Below are 25,759 nucleotides of genomic sequence, written 5' to 3'. Positions count from 1 at the left end.
AATGATGTTTTAAAAACATCTGATGTTAAGCATTTAAGTAAATCCAGATATATGTCTCTCGGAGAGAGACATTCACTTATTTTGACACCAAGCTGTAATAAATAGATCGGGTTATTTTGACACCAAGCTGTAATAAATAGATCGGGTTCGGGATTTTAGAATTTACATGGGAGAATACTCTAATATAAAATCATGAATTCTGCAGGAGTCAAGTGTTGATTATCTGTAAGTAAACATGATTTATAAGCACATTTAGCAGAGGAGTATCATGTATTCATTATAGAGTTGCCTTAAATTAAAGTATAGAATGCATCATAAAATGTGACAACGCATGTCTGCAGAGATCCAACTTTTTTTTTCTACTTTGGTCTACATGTAGGCAGTGTAGGTGTTAAATCGAAGTTACTACATTCAGTCATCCATTTTAGGATCCAGCAGTTTTTTGCAAATTTGAAATGTAACGTAATTGTTTGGTTGAATATCTAGGTTGCATTATCTACAACTTGTAGATAACGAAATGTAAATATTTTTAATTTTTATGGGCAGTAACTCTAGTTTAAGCTTCAATAAGTTCAATAGATAGGTCATATGTGTAAAACACTTTTTTTTGGTTATATATTGGTATTTTAAAAGTAAGATGGACCTACACTAATACATCCAGGTACTGCTAGCACACGTTCATACCAAAATGATTAATATATTCTTTAAAATTTGTGGACAGTTACCGGTAGTTATATCTGAGTACTTAGACTATATGTTATGTGGCGGTCAGACAGGTTCGATCGCCGGTGGCCAGATAGCTCAGTTGATAGAGCACCTGACTGGAGATTCAGGGGGCTCGGGTTCGAATCACGGTCTGGTCCGCTGCATTTTTCTCCTCTCCCATTACATTTGGTGCCGTGCCATGCCCTGGAAGTGACAGGTGAAATGCCTGCCAGGGAAGAGCCTGGGTTGGAGTCTTTGGGGGGCCAAAGACCTTTAAGGAGGGAGGAATGTGGCGGTCAGATGGGTTCGATCGCTGGTGGCCAGATAGCTCAGTTGGTAGAGCATCTGACTGGAGATTCAGGGGGCCGGGTTTGAATACCGGTCTGGTCCGCTGCATTTTTCTCCTCTCCCGTTACAGTTATAAAGCTGAATTCTCTTTCATAGATGGCAGGATGCACAGATTTCCACTGAGGATTCTGAGGGCTCCAAAGCTTTCACAGTCAGTAAGCAGTCAGATTTTATCCCCAAGAATTCAGGCTTCAGCAGTGATGGCACAGCACAGGCCCAAGACAACTAAAGCTGTTATATTTGATCTAGGTGGAGTTGTGGTACCATCTCCTTTGGCTGCTTTTCAAGGTATCAGTATGGAAGATAATAATATTTACACAGCTGATTCCCATGGAGTGAACATATCATGTAATTATATCTTAAGATTATATGAGCATTTAAAGAGCATTTAAGAAGAAAATGTTGTGTGTTTCATCATTGAAGAATAAATTTTTAAAATCATTTTTATATTCATATAACAGAATATGAGAAGAAGTTAGGGCTTCCAAGAGGAAGTATTTCCCATACTGTGGTGGACAGTGGAGACAATGGGGCATGGAACAGATTGGAGCGTGGAGAGATTTCACTTGCAGAGTTTGCTGACAAATTCAGTGAAGAAGTCTCTACTAAGGTTCGTTTGGAGATCAACTGCATTTTTATTTTCATCAGTTTCATAAAAACAGATTGGGATTTACAAAGCCATTACGACTAAATGCAACTGAAAAAAGCATTTCTTTCATTATAGATATACATGTATAATGTATATAGACTGTTCTTGAGTGAAAGAAAACCCAAGCAATGTTTTAACCTACAACTCCAAGTGAATTGATCTAATTTAGTGACTGTTTAAATAACAGGCAGGTAAAAGAGCAGACATGTCTGGTTTGTTGAGATTTGTTGGAAACAGCCTGATTACGCCACACCAGTCCATTATAGACGCTGTGAAATGTCTGAGGATTGAGGGCCTTAAGACTGCGTTACTGACCAACAACTGGAGTTGGGAGGGAGAGGGGCCAAATCGAGTGATGGACAGGTAGAAAGGCATTGTTTTAATGGTCTTCTTTGTAGATTTGTTAAAGTTTAAACCAGATGAAATACCCAATTTCTTCTTGATATGTTTTCCTCTTTTTCTCCTATTATTTAAAATCAAGTTAAACTGTAACTTTATGTATATCAGTATTGCATATCTGCTGATTAAAAAAAAAACTGAATAGTTTGGAAAAAATTCTGAGATTGTATTACAAATATCTTTCGTGTAATGTAGAGACCTGTTTGATGTGATTGTGGAGTCATCCAAGGTTGGGGCACGGAAGCCAGAGAGAAGGATTTATGAGATTTGTTTAGAGCAGTTGGATGTGAGACCAGAGGAGTCAGTATTCCTTGATGATCTTGGAGTGAATTTAAAGGCAGCTAAGGAACTGGGCATCAGAACCATAAAGGTATTGTGATGTAGGCTTCTGTATTTACAGTGGGGAAGCTGATTGAAAGCTGATGTGGCAAGGAATGTTAACATTGTGAGAGTTGTCCATAACTTCTCTGTCTTAAGTATATATATTTCAGCCTTCAATATTTGAAAGTCTGTTTGAAGATGAAAAGAAATGTGATTCAACTTTCTGGGACTGTCTTAATAGAAATATGATTGACTGGTTTAAATTGGTGTAGGTAACAGATCCATACAGAGCTGTCCTTGACCTTGAACAGGAAGTAGGTGGTCTCTGTCTCCGTAGATTTGTTGATGATACGACCACTGTCCCAGAACACTTGAGAATTCCAATGGACAAACTGGAGATGTACTTCAAACAGGAGCTTAGTCTTCACTCTCCAGGTGAACCATTGTGTAAACATTAATCATTGTTACAGGAAATTCAAAACACGGTACTGATAAATTTATAGAGAAAAGGGTTCAATAATTTTTAAAAAATGATTGAAATAAAAATTTTGCATAAGTGAACTTTTGGTATCTATACATCATATAGATGTACTTGTATGAAACAAAAAAAATTGTCATTGTCAGTATATATTATTCCATGTCAGTCCATCTGCAGTATATGTATGAAAATTTGCATATGTCAAAATCAAAAATCTAAACTACCTATAGGCATTGAAATAAACATACTGAAATAATCTTTTAATATAAATTAGTTTTGAAGCATCCACAATGAAATGGCTTTGGCATATAGTGCAACCCCTTTTCACAAAAGTTATTGCATTTAGACTTTGAAATTTTCTAATTTTGACTGTTGAATTTCCAAACTTTTTTTTATTTTGCTGTGCTTTTAGATAATGAGCTAATTTTTGTAATGTGTCATTACCGGTATATTCATGACTTACAGATCAAGTTGATTTACACATTTTTCCAAAAGTTATTGTCCTTTATATGCAGATTTTGAAAATTTCTTTTTATTCTGTGTTTTTGGACTTTAAAAAAAATGTGTTCGTAGTTAATCACAGCTAAGGTTGTGGTAGTATTGACAACTAATTCAAGAAAATAAAAGCAGCTACATAGTATTTTATTTTTGTCTCATTTCCACCCTTCACTTTTTTCATATCCTTTCACTTACAAATATTTAAAATTGCTTGTCTGCAGGGGTTTGGGGGAGAGTTGTGTCAAAATGTCACATTTAGTTTTTCTAAATTTCTAGAAATTATAGTGCCAATCCTCATCAACATGTATGAATTTCAACAAAATTTCAATTTCTTTTAAGAACCCCCTGTTATCCGATGTTTCCAACATGGACAGTCTAACCCGACATACTATGTTTACTATGCAGGGAAACATCTTGTTCTACGAAAAAAACCAGTACGTATTAAAAGAAAAAACTATGTGCAGCCTAGTCATTAAAGAGATACATGTTTATACAAAAATCTGTAGGCATTGCCTTTAACATAAGTATAAGGTAAAAATAAAAAAAATAGTTGGAATTGTTCTAGTTAAACCAGTATTAGATACATGTTTCAGAATAAAAAAAAAAAGTTTGATGCTCGATATAAAGTTGGATTAGGTACAGATCATGAGATTGTCAAAAATTTCTTTAAACAAGGTGGTCCCAAATACTTGTATTTGCAGTTATCATAATTATTCTTAACCTCTTCTGAAGAGAAATAATTAAGTATAAGAGAAGGAATAAAAAATCACATTTTAGTTTTACACCTATTGTCCCTGATGTATTTATAGCCTGGTAAACTCTTGCCCTCTGCCCACGCTGTTGAGCGAGAGTTCAGGGTGATGAAGGCAGTGGGACAGTTTGGAGTCCCCATACCTAAGATGTACGGACTGTGTGAGGATAGCAGGTAAGATTTAGCCACACCCCGTCATCCCCCAGCTGATCCTTCAACAGTAAGAGCTTTAACTTATCACTCATAAATACCAAGGAGTCTATACATTTACCTGGAAGTTCTAAAATAATTCTCAGAAAATGTCACATTTACATTTCAGTGTCATAGGTACTCCATTTTATGTGATGGAGTATTGCAAAGGTCGAATATTCAAAGCCCTTGACTTACCGGGAATGACCAATCAGGAGAGACGTGATATTTACGTTGCCATGGCAGACACTCTTTGTAAGATTCACAGAGTGGATATTTCTAAGGCAGGGCTGGATGATTATGGTAAAAAAGGTAAAGCGTATGATAACTCACCATTACGAACACTGTTTACCAGAAAGGAGAGATTTTTATGATATGGTCAAGGGAGAATACTGAGGAATATGTAGCACTTTGACAAAGCTTTTATATATTAATTGTGTCTCTCATTTTGCTAAAAGAAAAGTTTGAAGATAGCTTATTTAAATCTTTTAATATTATGTAATTTCATGTACTTGTAGGAGGCTATTTAAGGAGGAACCTTAATCGGTGGACAAAGCAGTATGAGGCCAGTAAGACAGAGGAAATTGAAGCTATGAACAAGCTTATAGACTGGCTGTCTCAACACCTGCCAGAAAAGGAAGCTGTTACCATTGCTCATGGCGACTTCAGGTGTATAGTCAAGTCTTCATCTTTTAGGAATAAATGGTTTGGTAATTTTTGTGGGTTCATTGGAAGTTGCAAAAACAAAAAACAAAACAAAATTATAACACATTCAAATCTCTTTTCAACACACCAATCAATATATTTGATTAAAATGGCAGTACAGAAATTTTGATGGTTGAAACTAGAAAAATTCTGAGTATAAGAAAATTACTCAATACACTGTGTACAATAATACATGTATGTAGGTTTAGAGATGCATTTATGACTTGTTAATAGTTTTAGAAAAACGAAGGTTAACTTACTTCATGAATCACCTATGAAGTTATAATACTGCATTACAGACTGGATAATTTAATGTTCCACCCAACAAAACCAGAAGTGATTGGTGTCCTAGACTGGGAGCTCTCCACAATAGGAGATCCAATTACAGACCTGTCAACGTGCCTCCTCAACTTCTACATGCCGGCCGATTTCCCCATGATCAAATGTAAGATTTTTCATTCATAAAGTTTAATTTAAAGTTTCATTCATAAAGTTTAATTTATTTTTCGTTAGTCAACTGAGGATGGGATTGTGTCTCATGGATTTGTGATGAAAATCTCTTATAACAATATCAGGCCTCTAAGTGGCCTCTAAAATTAAAATTTGAAATTATCCAAAAATTAGTCGCCAATGCCAATTTTTAGTCGCCAGGCCATTTTTCTAAGGCTCCAACGTTAAAAGTTAATCAAATATAGTAATAGAAGTTAATAGAATGACATGCCTAAGAAAACACGACATGTCCATTGCTAAAAATAATGTCCTCTTCTTTTAAATTTCTTTTCGCTTTTTCAGAAAAATTGTTAAAAATGTGAAAATTTCTGGAATTCAACGATCGCCAAGTCAATTTAAAATGGTGGCCAATTTGGCGACTTATGGAAAATTTTTTAGGTGCCATGGCGACTAAATTAGTCACCAATTAGAGCCCTGAAAAGCACAGAAATTTGCAGAAGAAAGAGTGAAAAGCTTAAGAACTGTAATTTGTTTTTTTTTATTACCACAATTTTTGAAAACCCACTAATTTAAGGCACTCTAAATCACACAATTTTGTTTTCACGTAAGAGGTTCTCTGAATGTAAAGTAATGTTAACAGCATTTTCGAATGAAGGGGAATTTCTTTCCCTTTTTTTTTCACATATAGGTCATGACTTTTTTTTCTAAAAAGAGACAATTAAAAATTAAAGGAGACTTGTTTAGTATTATCTCTAAATATTGATGATTGCAGCTTTAAAAGAAACAGATGTTAGATCACTAGGGATACCCACTGTTGAGGAGTTCATTGACATTTACTGTCAGAGAATGGGGATTCCTTCCATTCCAAACTGGGATTTTTATGTGGCTTTCGGACTTTTCAGGTTCGCAGCAATCTTACAGGGTGTCTACAAACGAGCTATATCAGGTAAGACTAATTAATATAGAGTGTTCACAGTCTGACAGGGTGTCTACAAATGAGCTATATTGGGTAAGACTAATTAATATAGAGTGTTCACAATCTGACAGGGTGTCTACAAACGAGCTATATCGGGTAAGACTAATTAATATAGAGTGTTCACAATCTGACAGGGTGTCTACAAACGAGCTATATCAGGTAAGACTAACTAATATAGAGTGTTCACAATCTGACAGGGTGTCTACAAACGAGCTATATCAGGTAAGACTAAGTTAATGTAGAGTCTTCACAATCTTTCAGGGTGTCTACAAATGAGCTATATTGGGTAGACTAATTAATATAGAGTGTTCACAATCTGACAGGGTGTCTACAAATGAGCTAATTCAGGTAATGTTTAATTAATTTAGGGTATACAGACAAGGTTTGCTAGTTAAGGTAACACAGCTTGGGGGGGTGGAATTCTTGATTACCATTAATAAATGAATACAATATAAAGTTTTTCATATACTTGCTTTGATTCATCATTTTATTTAAGGAATGAATTTAATAGCTACCCAATTTATAAAGTGTTTATTTATATATAAAGTGGGTTGGGGTAGTTTACGCTTTATAAACCACCAAGTGGTTTATAAAAACGTGTAAACTATTCCAATCCACTTTATACCACATAAATTGGTTATTTTTAGACACCAAGGCGCCCCTTACAAATAATTGTTCTTTACCACTGAATGACAAATAAATAGAATTTATAAGAAATTTGATAATTATCCTAAAGACCTTACTGACCTTACATAATTAAGACATAACTAATAATTAATGTTTGGCGTGCTTGTCATGGCCATTTATTCACATTTATTAACAAATTGATATGGCAGCATATACACAAACAACTCAAAGCAGTAGAAATACCACCTTGACCCAAGGGACCTGGAGAAAACAGTGCCCCATGGAGGTGGCATTCTATGCAAAATTCTGCCAAATGAACCACAAAACAAACTTTTGTGGGACATCCGCCAACAAATCTAGGCAGTCAATTTTGCATACATCCATACAATATCAATTTTACATTCAACAATTAGTCATAAACAATTCATTTGCAAATATTCAACTTCACAACTATTCAAGGTTTGACCATGACAAGGCTTGACTAGTAGTAGTATTAGGATAAAATCTGTCAGTAGTTGACAAAAACAGCCCAAGAGCATTTCTTAAAGAATTTACAAATATGTCATTACCCAAGTCTGACAAGTGTATACCATCTTTGCGGAAAAGGGATACATGTCTAATTAAAATATCGGGATATTTAATGGAGGCCCCACATGCTTTCTTAACAACAAATGTAGCGAGGGCAGAATTAATTCTTCTTCTCCAATTTTCTCCATCTTTGTTAGAAAGACACAAGGTCCAATTACTTCGTGGTAAGATATGAGACCAAACAATAACTGTCTTTGGCATTAATTGTGAAATATTTACAATGGTAGATTTCATGTACATTTGTAAGCCCTTTAAAGTACTATGTGGATTGCCAATATCATTGCCACCACAATGTATTACGAGGATTGTTGGGGGGTTGTTATTTTTTAACTTCTTTTGGATCGTTGGATAAAGCTGAGACCAAACCATACCCCTTATTCCATGCCAAATTATCCTATGCGATTCAAATCCAAGGTTGCTATTCACTCTCTGCTGAGCATATTTCTGAGCCCAATAAATCAACGATGATCCAATGATCCATATGTAATCTGAAACATTTTTAGCTCACCTGAGCCGAAGGCTCAAGTGAGCTTTTCTGATCACATTTTGTCTGTAGTCCGTCTGTCTGTCCGTCTGTCCGTCCGTCTGTAAACTTTTCACATTTTCAACTTCTTCTCAAGAACCACTGGGCCAATTTCAACCAAACTTGCCACAAAGTATCCTTGGGTGAAGGGAATTCAAGTTTGTTCAAATGAAGGGCCACGCCCTCTTTCAAGGGGAGATAATAAAGAATTAGTGAAAAATTAATAGCATCTTTTAAAAATCTTCTTCTCAAGAACCACAAAGCCAGGGAAGATGAAACTCATGTGGAAGCATCCTCAGGTAGTGTAGATTCAAATTTGTTCAAATCATGACCCCTGGGGGTAGGGCGGGGCCACAATGGAGGATCAAAGTTTAACATAGAAATATATAGGAAAAACCTTTAAAAATCTTCTTCTCAAGAACAGCAAGGCCCTAATTGGTCATATTTATATGGAAGCATCTTCAGGTAGTGTAGATTCAAGTTTGTCCAAATCATGACCCCTGGGGATAGGGCGGGGCCACAATGGGCAATCAAAGTTTTACATAGAAATATATAGGAAAACCTTTAAAAATCTTCTTCTCAAGAACAGCAAAGCCCTAATTTGTCATATTTATATGGAAGCATCTTCAGGTAGTGTAGATTCAAGTTTGTCCAAATCATGACCCCCGGGGAAAGGGGCGGGGCCACAATGGGCAATCAAAGTTTTACATAGAAATATATAGGAAAACCTTTAAAAATCTTCTTCTCAAGAACAGCAAAGCCCTAATTTGTCATATTTATATGGAAGCAACCTCAGGTAGTGTAGATTCAAATTTGTCCAAATCATGACCCCCGGGGGTAGGGCGGGGCCACAATGGAGGATCAAAGTTTTACATAGAAATATATAGGAAAAACCTTTAAAAATCTTCTTCTCAAGAACAGCAAGGCCCTAATTGGTCATATTTATATGGAAGCATCTTCAGGTAGTGTAGATTCAAGTTTGTCCAAATCATGACCCCCGGGGATAGGGCGGGGCCACAATGGGCAATCAAAGTTTTACATAGAATAGGAAAATTTACCTTTAAAAATCTTCTTATCAAGAACAGCAAAGCCATGATGAGTCATATTTATATGGAAGCATCCTCATGTAGTGTAGAGTCAAGTTTGTTCAAATCATGACCCCCGGGGGTAGGGCGGGGCCACAATGGAGGATCAAAGTTTTACATAGAATAGGAAAATTTACCTTTAAAAATCTTCTTATCAAGAACAGCAAAGCCATGATGAGTCATATTTATATGGAAGCATCCTCATGTAGTGTAGAGTCAAGTTTGTTCAAATCATGACCCCCGGGGGTAGGGCGGGGCCACAATGGAGGATCAAATTTGTACATAGAAATATACAGGAAAAATCTTTAAAAATCTTCTACTCAGGAACAGAAAAGCCCTGCTTGCTCATATTTATCTGGAAATATCCTCAGGTAGTGTAGATTTGAGTTTGTTTAAATCATGACCCCCTGGGGTAGGGCGGGGCCACAATGTAGGATAAAAGTCTGAAATAGAAATATATACAGGAAGATATCTTCTGATGAAGAACTGCAAAGCCATGATTAGTCATTTTGATATGGAAGCATCCTCAGGTAGTGTAGATTCAATTTTGTTAAAATGATGACCCCGGGGGATGGGGATGGGCCACAATGGGGGATCAAAAATTTTACATAGGAACATATTGGAAAATATCTTCTTCTCATGAAATGAAAATCATGTTTAGTCATTTTGATATGGAAGAATCCTCAGGTAGTGTAAATTCAATTTTTGTTCAAATGATAACCCCCAGGGTAGGGTGGGGCCCAATGGGGATCGAAAGTTTTATATAAGAAAAGATAGAAAAAATAACAGAAAAGTTATGTTTAGTCATATTGATGTGGAAGAATCCTCGGGTAGTGTAGATTCAAGTTTGTTCAAATGATGACCTCTGGGATAGGGAGGAGGCACAATGGGGGATCAAATTTTTACAAATGAATATATGGGAAAATTTTTTTAAAATCTTCTCAAGTACAACAAAGCCATTTGTTATATTGACATGGAAGCATCAATAGGTAGTTTAAAATTCCTCCCCCCCCCCCCCCCCAGTAATCTTTTCAATACTGAACTGATTTGTGTCTAGCCAATGTGCTCAGGTGAGCGATGTGGCCCATGGGCCTCTTGTTTTTTTTTTTTTACAATTCTTTATCAAACTTTTAAACAATTGGCCTTATGTATGACTTATAGGCAGCGGAACTCCATCTGCCAATGGTTTTGATTTCAGCTTCACTCATACCATTTAAATAAAGATGTGTGGCCCAACCAATCCTAAAGGAATGAGATTTAAAAACAGAGTAGTTTATATTTAAAAATGAAAAACATTTATTGAGCATTGTTGAAAACGGATACTGAGTCAAAGGTTTGGAGTTGAAATGAACAAAGAATTTAGTTGATAAAATTGTCTGTCGCATTGCAAGAAATTTTTGCAGTAATGTAAACAAAATTAATGACTGGGCATGCTTTGGGACTTTTACTGATGAACCCCTGTGCATTTGATCAGTTTTGGAACATTTAATCATGAGACTAACATAGTCTTCTAACAATTGAACGCTATCATAATGAAGGTCAACCACTTCACTGACTCTAAGCAATGCAAAAAATGCTACTGAATAGGCACATTGAAATAATGTCACCTCATATAACGAATGTGCCACATATGGCAAGGTATCTATGATACAAAATAATAGTTGCAAAGTTATAGGCCTTCTAATATCACTAGACACTGTCAACCTCTTGTAACCAGTTAGCAATTTTTTAATTAAAAATGACTCCACAGCATTTGGCCAGCCATGAACGTTTATAAGAAAGCTTAAACCTGACAGATAACACTTGACAGTCGAAAAGGCACATTTCCTCTCTGACATGTATGCAACAAAATTGATGACATGGTCAATAGGAGGAGGCCATAATTGTGGAAAAGAATTATCTACCCTAAATTTAATAAAGGCTTGGATGCCTTGCTTATAAACTTTGTTTGTATTGCCCGAAATACTAGCGTCTACAAGGTTCTCTACAATTGATGAATAATTTGCCAAAATTGCATAGGAACTGGACAGGGATAATGCCGAGCCCCAGGAGCCAGCTGATGAAACCTCGAAAACTGAAAACGAGATATAGCATCTGCTTTATCATTCCTAATACCTTGAATATGTTGACATTTGATCTGAATGTTATTCTGCAGGGTGTTGAGGACCAAAGCTCTTAACAGAACCATAACTCTCTTATTTTTTGATGTTTTGTTGTTAATTATGTGAACAAGTGCTAAATTATCTACATGCAATAACAATTTGTTGGAAGCTAGTTTGTCTACCCAAATAATAATACCCAACACTATTGGAACAAGTTCTAACAAAGTAATATCCCTCCTTATCTCCTGTGACCAACTTTCCGGCCAAGCTAACACACTCCATTCATCACCAAAAACAACACCACATCCAAACGATCCAGAACTGTCTGTATAAAATTGCAGCGAATCACTATCTGACCAATCTACAGATGGAAACCGAGTTAGTCCATTAAAATTTTGCAGAAATTCAACCCACATCTGAAGGTCCAACTTAATTTCATTAGATATTCTAATCAAATGAAAAGATCTATCAACACCTTCTAGTGCCCCGTAAATTCTCCTACAAAATGCCCTACCAGCCGGTAGTGCTTTTACAACAAATGCAAGTGATCCAACAAACGATTCTAATTCTTTCTTTGTTACTTTTTTACTACACTGGACATACTTAATCTTTTCAAGCAATTCATCAACTTTTTCTTTTGGAACGAAAATTGTCTCTTGCATGGAATCAATTCCTAACCCTAAAAATGTCATTTTTGTACAAGGACCTTGCGTTTTTTCTGGTGCAATAGGAACTCCTAAAAATTGACTCAATTCTTGAAAATGATGCATTAATTCTGTGCATTCACTAGAGTTAGCTGATCCAACAAGTAAGAAATCATCTAAGTAATGAACAATACCATCTTTTTGTGACCTCTGTTCTAATTCCCAATGTAAAAAAGATGAAAATTTTTTCAAAAAGTGAACAAGATACTGAACACCCCATTGGCAAACACTTGTCAATATAGTATGAATTGTTAAACTTGAAACCTAGCAGACAAAATTCCTGGTAAAAGCCTAAATGCACTGGAAATGTCCATCTTTGCCATAAGGGCCCCTTTTCCTTTGGTTTGGATTATGTTAATTGCATCATCAAATGAAGCATAGCTGACAGTACATGCTTGCTGGTCTATGTAATCATTAACACTATCACCATAAGGATGTGACAGGTTGGTAATCATACGCCATCCACCATGTTTTTTAGGTAATAAACCTACTGGGTTACATCTTAAATTTGATATTGGGGGGGCTGAAAAAGGACCTAAAACCCTACCCAATCCAAGTTCCTTTTTAACCTTTTCTTCTAAATCATTAAAATGTTGAACTGCAGACTTCATGTTCCTATATTCAACCCTTATTCTAGGGCCCTGATAATTTAAAAAAAACCCTTTCTGAAAACCCTGCGCTAATATGTTGGCAACTTCTCTGTCAAGATAATTTATTAATAATTTGTGAAGATTGTTGGTTTTAATTGGAGTATGGCCCAACTCCCATAATTTATTGTGTAGGACGTATTGCTCGCTGTGGGAATCTCGGGCGGAACTGCTGTTGTGCAGGCCTAAACTGGGGGAATTGTTTGACATTGTTATTCTGGGAAGATCTGCAATTTAAAGAAGGATGCGATCCATTACATTTCACACAAATGTGCAAAAATCTACAATTGTGTTTTTCACATGCACCCTGAAAGTTGTAAGAGTAACATTTAAATTGTTTTGGGGGATTCTGATTATAGTTTTGTATGGTAGGCTGCATATAAAACAACCACAATTCAGCATCAACAGAACCCCAACTTAGATTAGAATCAATTGATTTTTTCAGCCTAAACTGGATGTCATAATCCCTCCAACCATAAGAGTTGGGTGACCGCTCTGCACCTTTTCTAATTGTTGCCATGTAACGAAATAAATTCATAGCTTGTGCAGAGTGCTTGGCACAGTAAATGGAGGCAAAAATTAAAAAAGCATCAGTCCATTGTGAAATGGACACAATTTTCTCATCTTTGTACTTAGGTTTAACTTGAATTAATCCATCATGATAAACAATGTGATGCTGAACATCTGAAACTGGTTCTTTGATTAGCAATTTGTTCAGAGCAACATACTCGTTATTTCAGATTTTTTCTTTCAATGCCTGAGAGACATGAGCACCAAGCATTGATACTACACTCTGAAAAGGTGTAGGCCTATCTATATCAAGTTGACAATTTATACCTGCTGTAGTGCCAGCTGTTGGTATATGCAACTGTGGCTCCACTGTCGGCTGGGTGGGTAAAGTCTGTACAACAGGAGTCTAGGTGTCTGCAGTCTCATAAACAGGCTGCAAGGGTACTGACTGGGCTAACGATCCATGGCTGACCACGTAACTTCTTGGTGGCACTGAAATAGCAGCCTCTGAATGGAGACCGGTGACTGTCGGAATGATGGGTTCAGTGGATGATACTGGGGATGCCTGGGTGGTCACCCTGGTGGCTACTATACTACGCTCAACAGAAGTCCTTGGTGGTGGCCTGGCATATGGGCTCTTTGCCTTCGATGCTCTTGCTTTATTGGCTCTCAACATGGCTCATAAAACAAAAGCAACATATTTTATTTTATTATTTTATTTTATTGTATTTTTTATTTTTATTTTATTTTATTTTTTTTCTTTTATTTATTTATTTATTTATTATTTTTTTTTATCATTGTTTATTTATTTATTTATTACTAAAGCATAATATAATTCATTGAAATTATATTTGTTTCCGTAAAATTTATTGAAATATTTTCAAGTTGTTTTTTTTTTTTTTTTTTTTTACAACATGGCTGACCTACCAGGCCAGGTTGAGCAGCTTTTCCTTAGAATAAATTTAAGAAAACTTGACTAAAAAGAGTAAATTTCATATTAAACAATTCAATTAATTGTTGTTAATTAACATCCGATTGATTAAACAAACTTACTTTAACTTTCTCTTCGTGATGCTTTGGATCTACTAAGAATTTTTCTTTGAGTTAAATTTCTGGCACCTAGCAGCTTTCTTGTTCAGCAGGAAAAGGAAGTTACCCTTGAGCATGCCCAGTTGCATAATTGTGAAAAGTACGAGTTATCGTTCTTACTATAGTGAGTAATTATGTGCTCAAAATAACCTAGTTTATCCAGAGAAGATAAACTTTAGTAGCTATTAATTTCATTCCTTATAATTTAATTTTCATTCATTTTGTGTAAGAAAAAAGATGATTGCCCTTAAAAATGACTTCAAATTTTACAAAATTTAAATGTATCGTCAGGCGGATAGATATGTTTCTGACGCAAGTCATTGTGACATGGGCAACCCAATTTATACGATATAAAATAAGTTTTTTTATCCAATCAAATACCGCGTTATAATAGAATTAAATTATAAGGCCTCGAACTTCGAGCCTGATTTAATTGTTGCTTATTTCACAAGGCAATATACATGTATAAATATATGTACAGTGAAACTTGCCTAATCCGGATGTTGTATAATCCAAAATCTTGCCTAATACAATATAAACTTTAAGTCCTTTTCAGTAAATTCGTTTGTTTAAAATGTTGTCTAATCCGGAATGTTGTCTAATCTGGCAAATTTCTTTGGAACGAGTGGTGTCCGGATAAGACAAGTTTTATTGTATATGTAAATATATATCCATGTTCAATGTAATTTTTTCAAATTCAATTTTGGGCATCAGTTTTAATACATATCTATCTTGACATTGTACGGTATTAGTATTATATTTGTATTATAATTATTATAACATAATTACACACGATTTATCCTCCTGGATTGGAAAATCTTAAATTGGTAATTACAAGTAAATGACTACGTCTGCACAATAAATACCTTAGGGCTATTTTCAGTCAGGTGGACATGCTAATTAAACAGCAATAATCTAACACAATGTTTAAAAATTATTTGGAGTAATATATGAAATTAAAACTTTACTTAAACTACTAGTAAAACATTTTAATAATTTTTTAGTGCTACATGTATGGCGCTAATTTCTGACTATTTGAGGTAGCACATTTTTTAAGGTTGGGGATGGGCACAAATAGACCATGTCAGGTTAGATGGAGTTTGAATCAGGTAGGATCACATTTAAAGGATCAGCTATATGCATCTGGCAAGACATTGACTTTGAGACTTAAAATGAGAATGTTCAGTGAGTTTCTATACATGTATACAGACATATATAGCTTTTGATGAAATAACGACTAGATACTGAAGCACAGAAAACATCGTTTAGTAGACAGTGATTTGTCATTAAGATAATGGATGCATACTTGTTTAGAGCATTGCTAGAAATTATGTTTTTGGTTTGTTTTTAATTTTATGTTTACATCAGCTATAGGCAGAAGTGAGCCTTTTGTTGTATAATGTTCACAATCTGTCAGTCTGTATGTTTAGGGTTTCTACATTTTAAACTCTTCTCCAGTAAGACTGTATGACTGGTGTATAAGTAACAAACTTGATATTTTTTCCCTAGTCATTTTAATATTTTAAATGCGTTTAGCTCTGATATTATAGAGGCAATTTCATTCAGGTTTAGTATATATCAGGAAAAAAAAACAACATTTTAATCTCAAGGATACAGTACTATCCTCATAGGATGTTAACAATGCCAAAACCTATTTAAAAAAATGAACAATATTTAAAAATTTCTTTTCCTTTGCATCAAGCAGACAAGCATATCATATTTGCAATTTGATAATGAGAAAAGAACTGTCTACCAAAATTGTGTTTTCAATGTCCCCTAGGTCTTGGGTTCAGGCCCCAGGATTAACTTGTCAAAATCCTCTTTATCATTGAATCAGGCCCCAAGGAGGGGGGCTATAAGCACATGTTACGCACTCCTGGACAGGTAACAGGCCAACTGGTTCATTTGTATGCATATTGTAAATAAAATGTTAATGTTTCAAAACTTTATTCAGAGTGATTATCATGAATGGGTTTTGAAAGTGGGAAATTGGTATTTTTGAATTGTTTGGTTTTGAAGAATTCATTAACAAAGAGATTGATATTAGTTCTAAAAATGCAATTATTTTTGTTCTTATTGCATTAAACACTATATGCAGCTATGTAAGCAACCACTTTGACACATGAAAATGCATTAGGAATATGTTTACGTTAAAAAAAGTAATTATAAATTTTCTTGTGACTGCACTTAGACACTATTTGAAACTGATTCATAGGTAATCTACCTGTAGTTTCACCTGAGTTCAAAATCTAGGTCATGTCAGTAATCAGGTTGTTCTACTGTCAGGTAAGACTCCAGTTTGATTTGTCTTCTACGTGTTTAAGAGGTATATGGTGCTGTAGGAACAGCTTTCAGACAATTGTTGATGAAAAATCTACTGTATCTGTTCAATATGACCTGAATGTATGAGCATTCAGGCATTTATAGCCAATATCATTTATGTTATGATGTTTTTATATCAAGTTTCAAATAAACCTATGTGTCAGGGTGCAACAAATGTGAGTTTTAGATAAATAAGGTGAGTCATCAATTATATTTTGGGGATTCTTCGTGAATTGCATGAGCTCAGTAGGAAAGTGTTTCTCTTGATTGTCCTAATATGTGAATCAATAACTTGAGAACATTTTTTTTTGGGGGGGGGGGGGGGGGGGCTAATAGAAAGCTTACAATATTCTTGGAGTTATATTTAAAGGTCATGATAGCTATGACAATTTCATATTTAAAAAAAAAAAAATTAGATGCAATAACTTGGATATTTTTAAACCTTCATACTTCTTGTTTATTGCATACAATGAAAAAGTGAGATTAAATATTTTTCTCAATTTGGGGATACATTGGTCAAAGATCAAGTCAAAGGTCAAGGTTATTGATATGAGCATGACGATGCATTGACTTGGGCATTTTGTAACCAACAGATTGTATTTCCTGCATATCTCACTGGGTCAAAGTCAAGGTCAAGTTATATTACTTTTTCTTGAACACTTTTTTCATTTAGAACATACACACACAAGCAACATTCACTAAACTTTAAAAAAAAACCTCAAAGGATAAAGGACAAAAGGTCATTGAAAGAAGCACACAGTGGAGACCCGATATGACCTTTTAGTTTTTAGCTCACCTGAGCTGAAAGCTCAAGTGAGCTTTTCTGATCACCTGTTGTCCGGCATCCGTCCGTCCGTCCATCTGTCTGTCTGTCTGTCCGTCTGTAAACTTTTCACATTTTCAACTTCTTCTCAAGAACCACTGAGCCAATTTTAACCAAAGTTGGTACAGAGCATCCTTGGGTGAAGGGGAGTTTAAATTGTTAAAATGAAGGGCCGACCCCCCTTACAAGGGGAGATAATCAAGAAAAGACAAAAATTGGGTTGGGTCATTAAAAAATCTTCTTCTCAAGAACCACAGGGCCAGAAAAGCTGAAACTTATATGGAAGCATCGTTGGGTAGTGTAGATTCTAAATTATTCAAAGCATGGCCCCTGGGGGTAGGGTGGGGCCACAATAGGGAATCAAAGTTTTACATTGAAATACATTGAAATACATAGGCAAAATCTTTGAAAATCTTCTTCTCAAGAACCACTGGGCCAGAAAAGCTGAAACTTATGTGGAAGCATCCTTGGGTAGTGTAGATTCTAAATTGTTCAAAGCATGGCCCCCGGGGGTAGGGCGGGCCGCAATAAATATTACAAAGTGGAGGTGTTGTGAAGAACAGCAGGGCCAAAGTAACTCAGGTGAGCGTTGTGGCCCATGGGCCTCTTGTCTAGTTATACTCAGAGTGACTGCTTTTACATGTTAGTATAATGTTCACATATTTGTTCTTTAGGACAAGGTAGTGCACCTAATTCTGTGTTTGTTGGAGAATTTGCTAAGCTGATAGCAGAGGTAGGGTGGAAGATTGCCTCCAGCAGTAACCTTCAACCTACAGTTACCCCAGCCGGCGGGGGCATTCAGACAGAAAATATGTCAGGAAAGAGGAACTACAGCACAGACACCCCAGGGACAGTCAGTAAGAATAGAAACTTGTCTCTAAGATTGATACAATATGAATTAGCTAAAAAAATTATGTGTCTTTGAAAAAGCTTAATGAAGTATAAACAATATAAAATATGTAAAATAAAGCTTTTATTTTTTTAATTTTAAAACAGTAGTGTTTTAAAATGTGGCTTATCCCTTGCAAGTCTTTGTATAAGAAAGTCTTGATATATAATATGCCATTCCCATTGTAAACATACATACTGTATAGCGGGTTTCTTTAGCAGGTGTAAAATTTGGCATTTTGCTTGCTCATAAGTATGCCAGTATTAAATTTTGGTGGAACATTGAGTTCCACGACATTACAAACCAGTAGCATAAGAGCAGGAGCCACTTAGGGCCTTTTTTGGCCCTGCAATTTTCTGTAAAATCGAAACTGCTCAATTTTGGATGAAAATGCAGGATTTATAACTTGGACTCTTGCTGACCGTGTATCTATTGAACATGACGTAATTTTCTCTCTAGTCAATGCATTATGACGTCATAAAATGTGTCATTTTCCCATATCCTATAAATTTCCTTAAAAATGGCCAAAAGTTGAGGTATTTTTTCAATATTTCATATAAAGCACTACCTCTGATCCAAAATATGCAATTACATAATGAAAGATCTGTTTCTAAAGATCACAAAACATGTTTTAATTTTTGGATCGTTGGCTGTGCTCATATTTTAATTCTTTGCTGAAGGTAGTCAAATACGCATGTTTTCTGCAAAATTCAAGAACATTGCATTTTCTCAAAGCCTGTTTTCCAATACCTGGATTCTCAAAAAGAAATTTTGTTATAGGGAATGAAAGCACTAAGTCTCTACTTTATTTTGATATATGAAATGGGACAGAGGGTGATAGTCAATTAATTGATATAAGGACAGGGCCATTTTATGCATAAAGTGAACCTAGCTCTTTTAACACTTAATAAGAGAGTGCTTCAGGTACCTTAGATTTGTAAAGGAACACTAAAAACGATTATTTTACATTAAATGAATCAAATCATGAATTAATGTCATAATGAGGTCAATGCAGACTCAGATACAGGTAAGCGCAGAAAGAGGAAGTGTGAAACTGATCAAAGTTATCTTTCTTGTTTATTGTACTTATACACAAGGGTGCAAATTTTTAGTGAGCAAGCTACAAAACCGCTAAAAAAGCCAAAGTTATAGTACCCTGCTGAAAAATCCCACCATACTGTATGTAACAAAATTTAAGGAACTATTAACCACTTCTACAGTGTGATATAATCTACAACATACAAAATGGAAATTTATTTTTTTCACAAATGGGTGTAATATGTTGAAACAATCTGCTTAGTGTAACCAGAGACATGTACATCTCTGGTGTAACCATCCTCATAAGAAAATATATGCTTTACTTAAACAGTATGTTATTAATATGAATATGAAAACTGACCAGCATGTTCTGTTTTCCAGATCAAATGGCAGTATCCCCAGAAGGATTGTCCCCTAGGGCCAAGGACCTTTATGACCGGGTCAAGGAATTTATAGAGAAGGAAGTCAAACCAGTAGAGAAAGAGATTATGGAATTTTATAAACCTGAGCAAAACCATTGGAAAGTTTGTCCAGTGGTCCCAAGGCTGAAGGTAAGCAAGAGGGAGACAGAGATGTGAGGGTTATTCTCAGAATAAATAAACATAGAATAATAGATTTTGTTTAATTCAGTGGTTAGATAAAAGTCAATAAATTCTTAAGTGAAAACAGTTTGTTATTGTAAACAAGATTTGTTATTCAGGAAAAAGCTAAAGCTGCAGGATTATGGAACTTGTATCTCCCGAGGGAATCAGACCCAGGGATGAAGTACGGGGCGGGTCTCTCAAATCTGGAGTATGCATTCATGTGTGAGGAGATGGGAAAATGTCCCTTATCATCAGAGGTACCATAATAAGCTCATTACAAAGCTCACAGAATGTTAATCAGCATTTGAAATTGGAAATTGTAGTTGTTTCATTTGTTTGTTTAGGTGTTTAACTGCCAGGCCCCTGATACAGGAAACATGGAGGTCTTGGTAAGGTATGGGACAGAGGAACAGAAACGACAGTGGTTATTGCCCCTGCTCAATGGAGAAATCAAGTCCTGCTTTGGCATGACAGAACCTCAGGTATAGATCAAAATACCAATATTCATTTTTGTCCTGAAATGGACTATTTTTCTGATGCTTATACCTGATTTAATCTCTCATTGGTCCAAAAATATGTCAATTTAATAAGAACTTCAATTATAGACAGTTCCACTTTTTTTTCCACACTATTTTTGTTGTAACACTGTTTCTTGTTACAGGTTGCTGTATGCTGTGTTGAGCTCACTCAAATTAATAACTGTTATTTTCTGTTTGTTTATTTTTAAGTGAAAATAAGGCTAGTAAATGAGAGAGTTTTATTTTTTCTACTCTTTAGGTCACCTGAGTCACTCAGATGACCAAATTGCTGTCTGTTTTTGTCTGCCGTCGTCCACAGTTCATCATGCGTTAACATCTGAACATTTTCTCTGGAACCACTCAATCAGTTTCAACCAATTTTGGCATATTGCATCTATGGGTGAAAGGGGTTCTGGTGTTAGGATGGGGCTCTATAGATCATAAAGTGAAAAAGCACAAATTCTCTCCTTCTGTATATTTAGCAGACAAACTAAGTGCATAGATATGATGAGCAATGTGCTTCTTCCAAAATTATGAAATTTGTGGCCCTTGGGTCAGGGGTCCTGACGTTAGGGCAGGGTTTTATTGGTCATATAATGAAAATGCATTAATTCTTTGAAAATCTTCACACAAGTGAGTTTCTGAGTTGTTGGGATGTACCAGACTAACTATTTTGTTGATCTGTGATCATCCTATTTCTCTTGGTTTTTTTGGGGGGTCTCCATTTATTTTGTGTAATTACATAATTATCTACCATTTCATGAATCTTTTACAGGGTTGTATTATACTCAGGTTACCATTAAGGCCCCTGGGCCTCTTATTACTCTGATGATCTTTATTTCCCTGATTTTCTTAGGTAGCTTCTTCAGATGCCACAAATATTGAATCCTCCATCACCAGAGAGGGGGATCATTATGTCATTAATGGGCACAAATGGTGGACTTCAGGTATTATGTCATGTTAGAATGTAATCTTCAAAGTAATTTACAGCCAGTGCTCATATTTACATCTAGAGGTATTATATCATGTCAGAGTGTAATCTTAACAGTAATTTACAGTCAGCGCTCATATTTGCATCTTCTGGTAATATATCATGACAGAGTAATAATCTTCACAGTAATTTATAGGCGGTGCTCATATTTACATCTTAAGGTATTACATCATGTCAGAGTGTAATCTTCACAGTAATTTATAGTCAGTGTTCATATTTACAGCTGACTGGTATTACACCGTGTCAGAGTGTAATCTTTACAGTGATTTACAGTCAGTGCTCATATTTACAGCTTACTGGTATTACATTGTGTCAGAGTGTAATCTTCATAGTAATTTACAGTCAGTGTTCATATTTACATTTTGAGGTATTACATTATGTCAGAGTGTAATCTTCATAGTAATTTACAGCCAGTGCTCATATTTACAGCTTACTGGAATAAGTTGTGTCAGAGTGTAATCTTCATAGTAATTTACAGTCAGTGTTCATATTTACATTTTGAGGTATTACATTATGTCAGAGTGTAATCTTCATAGTAATTTACAGTCAGTGCTCATATTTACATCTAGAGGTATTACATCGTGTCAGAGTGTAATCTTCACAGTAATTTACAGCCAGTGCTCATATTTACATTTAGAGGTATTACATTATGTCAGAGTGTAATCTTTACAGTTATTTATAGTCAGTGCTCATATTTACATCTAGATGTATTACATCATGTCAGAGTGTAATCTTTCCAGTAATTTACAGTCAGTGCTCATATTTACATCTGGAGGTATTACATTGTGTCAGAGTGTAATCTTCATAGTAATTTACAGTCAGTGCTCATATTTACATCTAGAGGTATTACATCATGTCAGAGTGTAATCTTCACAGTAATTTACAGTCAGTGCTCATATTTACATCTAGAGGTATTACATCATGTCAGGGTGTAATCTTCACAGTAATTTACAGTCAGTGCTTATATTTACTTCTGGAGGTATTACATCGTGTCAGAGTGTAATCTTCATAGTAATTTATAGTCAGTAGTCATATTTACCTCTGCATTTCTTTGACATAAAATTCTGCAATGTTTATTATTATTATTGAAAATCCTGCAACAAAAGAAACCAAAAAAAAAAGAGGCAGGGAACCAATATAAATATTAGAATAGATTTACTTAGTATCTTTTTGTAAGTCACTCATTAGATTTGTACTATTATGCAGATAATACAGCCCCAAAATAGTTGAATTTCAACTTTCAAGAAATTTCAATTTTTTTTAAAAAGTAAAACTGTATTTGATGTAAATAAACCAATTGACAGGTGCTTTACACCCAGACTGCAAAGTCTGTATATTTATGGGGAAAACAGACAAGTCTGCTGCCATACACAGACAACAGAGTATGATCCTTGTCCCAATGGATGCCCCCGGGGTGAAAGTTGTCAGACCCCTCACAGTGTTTGGCTATTTAGACTATCCAGGTCAGAAAAAAAGTCACATTTTATTTTCTTATGAAAAATTTCTGTTGAATCTTTTTAATATTTCTAATTCATTTATAAATTTTTACTTAAATTAATTAATGTGGTGAAATTTTCCTGTTTTATTTTTTTTTTAACAGCTGGGCATGCAGAGGTGATATTTGAAAATGTCAAAGTTCCTTTAGGCAACATGTTACTTGGTGAGGGGCGTGGTTTTGAGATTGCTCAAGGTCGCTTGGGTCCCGGCAGGATTCACCACTGTATGAGACTTATTGGCAATGCTGAGAGAGCCCTAGAACTCATGCTGGACAGAGTATGTCTATATACTAACTCAATATGTTTAGACACCTACATATTTCATTTTAAGCACATAGAGTTAATGAATTCATGATCGATAATTTACACTACTTATTCTACCTCATACTAATGTAGTGAGCTGCAATCAGCCTTGATATGATGGCTTCAAAATATGTATCTTTAATCTTTAGACTCAGAATAGAGTTGCTTTTGGAAAGCCTCTGGCAGCACAAGGAACCATACAGCAAGATGTGGCCAAGTCTAGGATAGAGATTGAACAGACCCGTCTGTTGGTGCTCAAGGCAGCCCATATGATGGATAACTATGGCAACAAGGCAAGAAAAAAAAGCACAAAAATAACAACTTCAGAGCTTGAAATCATAATCAAAGTATCAGTCAGAATTGTAAAATATGTAAATGATTGGATTGTTCTGCATTAGAATAACTTCTTTAATTGTCGTGTCTAAACAGGTGGCAGCTCCAGAAATAGCCATGATTAAGGTGGCTGCTCCCAACATGGCTCTCAATGTAATTGATCGTGCCATACAGGTAATACAGCACAGTAATTATCAAATATCTACATGTATACTTCATAAACAGAGCTGTATGTACATTGAATCTCCTTACCTCACACTTAAAGCACTCACCATAGTATTGGAACACACATTCCACTGGTCAACCTAATTGCAGCAAAACCTGCATGTTTACTGTAAACCAACTTTTATTCGCGTGCGAGATGGAAATATCCACGAGTTTCACGGCCTACTCTAACTCGCGAATATTAATCGCCATTAACCATTTATTTTGTTTTGTACTTGTAGAGAATGTTTCCTCAGTCACAAAATTAATTGTCACAAATTGATTTTAAATGGACTAATCACGAATAAAAGATGATGTGAATAATAGTTGGTTTACAGTATGCAATTTCTTTTAAACAAAATATGCTGTGTTTGATTTCAAAGAAACCAGAACTGGATTCTAATCTGTACTGTTTCACTAACTTGGAATTCTCACATTATCTGGGCCCAGGGCCATAAAACTTAGACAAGCTCAATTTTGAGCTCAATCTCACTTTTTCTTTATAAATTCCTTTGGTAAAAGTGAGACTGAGATCGAAAGTTAGTTCATCTAAATTTTATGGCCCCAGAGCCTGGATTCCTGAATCAACCAGTTCACCTCTAAAGGTGGTCTCTCTTGGATTTAAGATGTATGAATATTTTTTATTGCCAAGTAGACAGAATTTATTGAATATGGTTTTACTGAAATCAATCACAGCTTTAGTATATCTTATAAGGACTTATTTTAAACTGGTTCCCTTTTAGGCCCATGGTGGAGCTGGTCTGAGTGACGATTTTATTCTTGCCGGATTGTTTTCCTGGGCCAGAGTTCTGCGACTTGCAGATGGCCCAGATGAGGTTCATCTCCGAAGCATTTCACGACAGGAATACAGAAAATATAATTTATCAAAACTTTGACAGGTGTGAGGCATTTCTGCATGTACGTTTATCCAATATTTTAAAAGGCCATTGAGCGAGTCCATGAGTGGAAAAGTACAGAAATATCTATCCATAAAGGATGATTCATATTTTAGTACTACCACTTCCAGCAAATATTCATGAACACTGCTTAAGAGTTATTTTATTTAAATATTATTCATAGAAAAAACTGAAAGCTTTAATTCATGATTACGCCAAATAGTCAGCGACATCTATGCTGAAGTTTGAACATGCTAAGTTGGACCATGTAGAGTATATTGGTTGTATTTTATGTACCAGGGGTGGCACATTGTACAAGGAGTGTTTAAGTATCTGAGAAAGATTTTGTCAAACATCTTGTGCTTCAATCTCATGGCTATATGATATTGTTGCAGTAACACAGAAACACAGATGACCAAGTACCATTAGCCTGCAGTTATTCTTCAATTTTGATGTAATTTCAGTAGACCTGGAACATGACTGTATTTTATTGAATGTGTACTACCCTAATGATGATTGTTTACTACACACGGCTTAAATTGTTGCTAAATGTCCTATTTCATAATGAGTTTTATCAGTTTCAGAATACTTTACTAGTTCTAGATTTTGACGTGTTTCTTCAATGTTTATTATTGCATTATAACAATAACTAATATTTTATTGTCAGGTTTTGTTTTTCAGGTCTACGGTGGTGCTGGCGTATCATCTGATTTCTGTTTGGCTAGACTGTACACAAGTGCTCGTGTGTTACGCTTGGCTGATGGACCAGATGAAGTTCATTTGCGGCAGGTTGCCAAGTTTGAGTACAGAAAGGCCAAATTATAAATACCACTTCAATTGACTATTCAGTATGTCTGTGATGATTTTTTTAAAACTGTGATTTCATTGAATCAATGTTACACACTGTATTATAGTGTGAACTCCCACAATAATCATGTCCTATAATGAAATTATGATGTTACATGTATATGCCTATTGTTATATTATTTTTATACAGAATAAAACAAATTACATCATA

The 25,759-nt window shown here is 35.3% G+C and overlaps 1 protein-coding gene across 2 annotated transcripts; it reads left to right on the top strand.

Moving 5' to 3' along the window:
• Positions 1-1,149: 1,149 nt before the first annotated feature.
• LOC133171627 (acyl-CoA dehydrogenase family member 10-like) lies at positions 1,150-25,759 on the top strand. Of its 2 annotated transcripts, XM_061306415.1 has the most exons (22): positions 1,150-1,341; positions 1,515-1,663; positions 1,890-2,065; positions 2,297-2,471; positions 2,695-2,857; positions 3,738-3,832; positions 4,208-4,323; positions 4,469-4,650; positions 4,857-5,007; positions 5,343-5,488; positions 6,266-6,439; positions 18,164-18,346; positions 19,798-19,967; positions 20,117-20,257; positions 20,345-20,482; positions 21,375-21,465; positions 22,814-22,972; positions 23,110-23,282; positions 23,458-23,601; positions 23,738-23,815; positions 24,589-24,744; positions 25,423-25,561. In XM_061306415.1, the coding sequence occupies exons 1-21, from the start codon at positions 1,158-1,160 to the stop codon at positions 24,739-24,741; spliced, it is 3,141 nt and encodes a 1,046-aa protein (XP_061162399.1). In that variant the 5' UTR covers positions 1,150-1,157; the 3' UTR covers positions 24,742-24,744; positions 25,423-25,561. The 2 variants fall into 2 exon arrangements, with proteins under 2 accessions (XP_061162399.1, XP_061162400.1); XM_061306416.1 differs by lacking the exon at positions 24,589-24,744 and having other exon boundaries at positions 25,423-25,759.

The sequence above is a fragment of the Saccostrea echinata genome, unplaced genomic scaffold, assembly GCF_033153115.1.
Source record: "Saccostrea echinata isolate AGI-Se365-2 ecotype Australia unplaced genomic scaffold, CSIRO_AGI_Sech_v1 ptg000054l, whole genome shotgun sequence".
In the NCBI taxonomy this organism is placed as follows: Eukaryota; Metazoa; Mollusca; class Bivalvia; order Ostreida; family Ostreidae; genus Saccostrea; species Saccostrea echinata.
The sequence above is the reverse complement of the archived record's forward strand: the minus strand, read 5'-3'. Positions and strand labels throughout refer to the sequence as shown.

Bases quoted from the DNA above. Each gene is read 5' to 3' on its own strand.
- LOC133171627 (XM_061306415.1), top strand. From the start codon at position 1,158: ATGCACAGATTTCCACTGAGGATTCTGAGGGCTCCAAAGCTTTCACAG. The intron at 3,833-4,207 runs GTACGTATTAAA...ATGTATTTATAG, and splicing joins TTGTTCTACGAAAAAAACCA to CCTGGTAAACTCTTGCCCTC. The intron at 5,008-5,342 runs GTGTATAGTCAA...ACTGCATTACAG, and splicing joins ATTGCTCATGGCGACTTCAG to ACTGGATAATTTAATGTTCC.